Here is a 6,000-nt window from a genome sequence, read left to right on the forward strand (position 1 = left end):
TTGATGGGCATGGTGGTGTGTGGTGTGTTTTTTTGTTTGTGGGGTTTTTTGTTTGTTTGTTTTTTGTTTGTTTGTTTTTTTGTTAATGGTTGGACTTGATCTTACAGGTCTTTTCCAACCTTAGTGATTCTGTGATTCAGAATGTCCTCAGTTAGCATCTTTTTCTATAAGCCAAGTTTGCATGAATATTTATTTTATTATCCACACAGACCAAATACTGATTAGTGTTTAAAAAAAAAAGAAAAATGCTATGTTACGTATTAAGTGTTGAACAAATAAAACTTTACATTTTAAGTTTCAAAGAGGTTTGTTCATGATCTTTTCTTCCTTGTTTATAAGCACTATTAATTTGGAATTTTATACTGTACATGAAGTAGAGGTGGTAAACTGTGGGATATTAGCTTATGCCAATCATAAAGAGGGGTGGTTTATGCTAGTGCAGTGACAGTAAAAGAATAATATGAACCTGTGCCTGTGAAACTTCTTTCTTCTGTGCATTTCACTTGCTTTTGGGATTTACACAACACATTAGTTACCTTTTAAATTCCTCAAATATGAGCATACAGCTCATGTTTAAATAACATAGCACATGTTCTTCCATAATACTGAAATCTACTCAAATTTGTGTTCTTTAATGGTGGCTGGGTGTGCTCGTTTTTCCCATTAATACATCTAGTAAGCCTTTCATCATGATAGCCAAATATGAAATGTTACAAATAAATCAGTTTCCTGCAATTGAATAATTTAGGAATCAACAGTAGTATTTCACAAAACAACTAAAGCCATTTATTTAAAGGGTGGGGTTTTTTAAGAAAGGGCTTTCAGTATGTATTTCAAGTTCTTTTCTAAATTTATATAGTTTTGATAGTCTATGTGCCTGGGATGTAATGTATGCCTGGGTCTTGCAAAGGACAAGTACAACTGCTTCTCTGTGCTGCTTATTATTACTATACAAATTGCATATGTCTGTGGTTATTTATGGAGTTACAATGTACTAGAAAATGAAATTTTCAAAATTATGTACTCTCTATTCTTCAAAATTATTTTTGAGTGGTGCCAATTAAAGGATTTATTTTAAATTGAAATGTAGGAATAGGTGAAATGTGGCATATGTTAGATAGTGGTATATATGTTAGATATTGGTATAGCATAAGCCTTTGTCATGGGTTTCTTGGAATATTCTTAGCTTCATTCAAGTTTGCAGTATCTGTAACAAGAAAATAGAAAAGTTCCTTTCACCAATTCTCTACTCTCAATAGGACGAATGAAGCAGCATCTTTTATTTGTGGAAGTGCAGCTAAAGTTTGGAGATAAACTTGTCAAACATGGTTCCAAATGAAGAGTTAAAATTTTTAGCTGTACTATTTTACAATCAATTCGGTAATTGGTGTAATCTACTCCTTTACTGTCATCTGTTAGGAAGTGTGTGTAACAGTCCAATTTTTTTATGTATACCTGTTTAGAAAAGGTGTCTGAAATGCCCTGATAGGTGGAGAAAAACAGTTACTTAATGCCATGAAGACACCTTTAATGCAGATGTTTTCTATAATTCAATAATTTCCAACATAATACTTAGAAGGCTAGCAACATTGCTTGTTTTAATAACCCTCCATGGCAATGAGCTGCTCAGGCCTACTGAATTCATACTTTTTACTGATAGTTTGTTAATTTATCATTTTTTCTTCTTGCTTTGTAGTGGCATAACAGATGGATACATTAATTCTAAAGTCACGGTGTAATTAATTTTGCAAGCTACTTCTAACTTTAACATAGAAAGAAGGAAATAAGTTTAGTTCTTCTAACCTTCCACTGTACCTTTCTATTTTGCTCCTTCTGTCTGCTCCCCTTTTTTGGCTTTCAGTTGTTAGAGAAGCTGCATAGCCTTCCAGAGAGGGGTCTGCACTACCTTGATGCTGTCATGCAGCCTTTAGCCTAAACAGGCTACACCTTGCCACAGTAAAGGACTTCAGCATGAACTGTCACTGAAATACCTGCACATGCCAACCTTTTTCAAAAGTTCTTCCATAAATTGTGTTCAGTGAAAGTGAATAAGTGGATTTTTGTTCTAAAGGTGGTTGTGGGCTATTTATCTGCTGTATTATAAACAAACCTTTCCCTAGGTCTTTGTCTCAAACAAAACTTTGCTGTGTTCAGAAGAGAAGCAGCAGTGTCCCATGCCATTGGTGCTGCTGCTTTACTCATTACCTACTGCTCATTCTTCCTGTTACAAGGTTTTTGGTAAATACAGCAATGTCAGCTCTGTTTCTAATTAACATTCAGCTAGCTTCTGTGCTGCTAAATATGCAGTGTTCTTTCCTACTTTGTTCACTTACTCTTGATAATGCAGTGGTGTTTAAAATAACTCGGTTTGATGTGTTTGAGTGATGGACAAGTGATGAATTTTTTTTTAAATATGACTTTTTTAAGGGGTTTTGTCTTTCTGAATGAGAGTTGCCCTTCAAAAAAGGGTAACACCTGTGGTTTGATTTTAACTATATTGATTTCACTTTATCGCGTTTTTCTTTTCAGATTCTGCTTGGATTCTGCCAGACAGACAAGGCAGAGACTTTCCATCAACTGGTCCAATTTTAGCTTGAAAAAAACCACCTTTGCTGCACATTGAAATGACACAATATGGGGAGGGAACCCTGCAGGAATCAATGAACGACAACTCCACTTATCTGTCCTGCTGTGCTGAGAGCTTATCTGGTCTTGAGCCAGTGCTGCCTTGCCTTGTCCCCAGTGCTGTGTGGATCTGCACTGAACCCTTTGGCCTGATAATTCTTGCGGACTGAAAAATTGCCACTTTCTACCTGAATTTGTTAGCTTGTGTGCTTGTAGTCTGTGAGTGAGACTTACTTGATTGTAGCTGTATGCCGTTGGAGTTGGAACAATAGCTCTTTTCCATCTCCTTCTGAATGCCTTGGCCTCAAAGACTTTAAATTGCTTAGGCCTGGGTGGAGGCCAAAATACTAGTTTGCATCATCTGCAGTGGCTCCTGTCACTTCTGCATCTAGCTATGTTTTGTCATTCTGACTCCTGACAAGGGAATGGACCTAGTCAGTTGTGCTTTCATCTGCTCCAGAATTCTCCTGACATGACTTCATGAAAAAGAGGCTCTTATGGGACAAGTATTTCCTCAGTTCTTTCACAATCTACTGTTTAAGAGTGTACAAGTTACGCTATTTGTGTTTTGATTTTTTTTTTCCCTGACTTGTAGCCAGCTTGTGTAAGAATACTTGCAGAATGAGAAAATTTAAAAAAGAACAGTACTCACACTATCAAATCTGTTATAGAGTGTATAATTGTATTAACACTGAAGCCTAACTGGCTACTTTTTTAACATATTGTTAAGTAATATTAAAATCATGTCTTTCTTTTTGAAAGATGGAATACATTAGTATGGCAGAAGACTTGTGTCTTGCTTTTTTCTGTTTGGGTGGGGGAAGGGAAGAAAGAAACATACCAAAAAAATAATGGTCTTTGAAACTAAATTTCATCTTGTGTCAGAATTGCTCAGTGAATGCTACTTAACTTTAACATATTCCTATATGAACACTTGTTTGCCAGCTCACCAGATGGGGAAAAACTGCTATCTGCTAGAGCAAGAAAGACTCCTGCTGAATGATAGAATTAAGTTTGTGAATTCTGTGAATTACTGTAATGCTTCTATTTCAATAGATAATTTGTGAGAAACAAGGCAATAGAAAAATGTCCAATTTAATATCTGTGCGGAAATTAAGTAGGTAGGCTCAATGCAACTATCATGTAAATAGTTAACAATATAGTCATGTTTTACAGGTTGCATAGTATTGCCCAGCATGGAAGAAAACTGGTAATTTGGGATTTTGATCTGTGTAAAGATACTGCACTTGTAAAAGTTTCTCTGGTACTGCACTATTTATTCAGAATAGAGATAACAGAAGCTTTCTTTTTACCTCTAGATGACCATACTTACCCAAATTATAAGGCAGTCTTACTTTTTTTTTTTTAAGAAAATAGGATTTCCACTCAGCATGTATTTAAAAGGACAATACAGCATCAAAGCCCACTAATGTCCTTTTCTGGAACCATTCCACATTTTTCTTTCTTGTTAACACTTTTTTCTGTGATACACCCGCTGGACTTGGGACTGCTTTGCAAGGCGCAGTGTAACTACACTCAGCTTTGGACTTGAGAAGCTTTGACGGATGATTACTTCCTACTTCCACGTCCCCTGTGACACCCAGATGTAGCAGGAGCATTGGGTTGGCTACAGACCACTGAGATATCTACAACTTCTTGTTGGTCCCGGAGCTCCTATCCCAGTGTGTGCTGCTGGGTACAGAATATAGTTGCTCTGCTTGTACCCAGCCATTTTAGGTAAATGAGCCCTTAGTCTCCTCTTGTAGAGGAGGGAATGACACACTACCTGTTCTCAAAATGTAGTCCAGGGATGTAAAGGGGACAACTCCTATTATTCTTCTTCAGATTCAGGTTGAGGAAGGGATTAATAGTTTTGCCTCACTTTTTTTGTCAATGCAGTATTGTAACATATGTATTTATTTGCTTCTGCTGGAGGAATAGCATCTCAAAGCTAAAACGTAATATCTGTGCCAGTTCATTTTGCAGAGACAGTTGGTGCTATGTACTGTTGAAAGTACCTGCATCAGTTAGTGGAGAAGAATGAACTTTGTTTCTTGATCATGGAGGCTTACATCTGTTGCAGCCTGAGTTAGATCTCAGTTATGTAAAAGTGGAGAGGCTGCTCATTTGGGACAGTGGCTGTAGAAAAAAGAAAATGCTGTTAAAACAGCTGAAGCTGGATGTTTGTGGTGGGGCTTGTTTTTCAGGCTTTTTCAGTTCTAAACTGTAACACAAGGTGGCAGTGTATGTCATCACTAGTAATTTCTATGTCAGTGATCTCAACAAATTGAGGCATGGGGTGGAAAAACTTGTTGATGTCACATTGACAAACATTGGTGCAGATCCCAGCTTCTCTAGGGTAGGAACGCTTTGAAAGTACTGAGAATTTTAACGGTGCTAGAAAACACATTTCATTGCGTTTGTTTTCACTAGTAAATGAGGAAGAAAGTCTGCTTTATTCTCTACTAACAAAGCTGTTCAAAGAGTGATACATGAATATGACATGCTTCTCTTCATTTTGAAATTCTGGGTTAAGACAAAAGAAGTCCTTTTGCATTTGAGGAATATATGTATATATTTATAATATCCTTCAAAGATACTTGTCTTATGCTCCATCATGGTATATCAATACAACTGACATGATTCCATGCACTACACAGAAAACATGAAGAATGGGTCTCCACGGATCTGCTGTTGTTGCATCTTGATGAAAACCTAAAGGCAAGTCATATTTTTCTAAATTTATAATTAAGTGAAGGTAAGCTTGGACCAGTCTGGGAGCCAGGCGATCTGAAAGTACTGGCTTCAGTACTACCACTTCTGTGGGCTTGGGCAAATGAGTTAGTTACTGTTACTCCATTCATTAAATGGTTTTATTAAGGCTTTGCTGAATAAGTAGCGATGTGAAGTCTGTTTAGGTGCAGCACTATAATCTCCTATTGGAAGCACAAATGTTCTGTGCTGTTATTTGTGTAGTTCAGATGTGTTCAATCCAGGTAAGATATGTTCAAAGGTGACTTCAAGTACAGGAGACCTCCATCATGACTGAGTAAATTTGAGTTCTTCAGGAGAGTTGGAGGGAGGAAAAATTCCACCTTTGAGAGTGGGCTACTTCGATAACTGTAGTGTAACTTCTCCCCCTATTCCTTGCTCTTCTTAACCTGTATGGAAGATGAATATCTAAGCTCTGGAGATGACTGGTGGCATATCTGTTTTAGGCCTGTTTGCTGATATCAGTGCTGCTGAATCTGAGGGTGTGGTACTTTTTCAGGCATTTCCTTAATGGAAGAGGGCATCATTGCACAAAATGTATCTTGAACAGTGTTGATATTGGATACTCTAAGACAGCACTTACATAGGGGTGTCTCATCTCAG

At 37.2% G+C, this 6,000-nt stretch overlaps 1 protein-coding gene across 1 annotated transcript in view; it reads left to right on the forward strand.

Annotated features, from left to right (window-relative positions):
* Positions 1 to 3,335, forward strand: part of FAM193A (family with sequence similarity 193 member A) — a 42,128-nt gene extending 38,793 nt beyond the window's left edge. Inside the window, exon 17 of the mRNA XM_059817480.1 lies at positions 2,530 to 3,335. Within this exon, the coding sequence (XP_059673463.1) occupies positions 2,530 to 2,623 (94 nt within the window). The 3' untranslated portion in view covers positions 2,624 to 3,335. The remainder of the gene's footprint in view (positions 1 to 2,529) is intronic.
* Positions 3,336 to 6,000: the final 2,665 nt, after the last annotated feature.

Source organism: Gavia stellata, chromosome 5, assembly GCF_030936135.1.
Source record: "Gavia stellata isolate bGavSte3 chromosome 5, bGavSte3.hap2, whole genome shotgun sequence".
NCBI classification, from domain to species: Eukaryota; Metazoa; Chordata; class Aves; order Gaviiformes; family Gaviidae; genus Gavia; species Gavia stellata.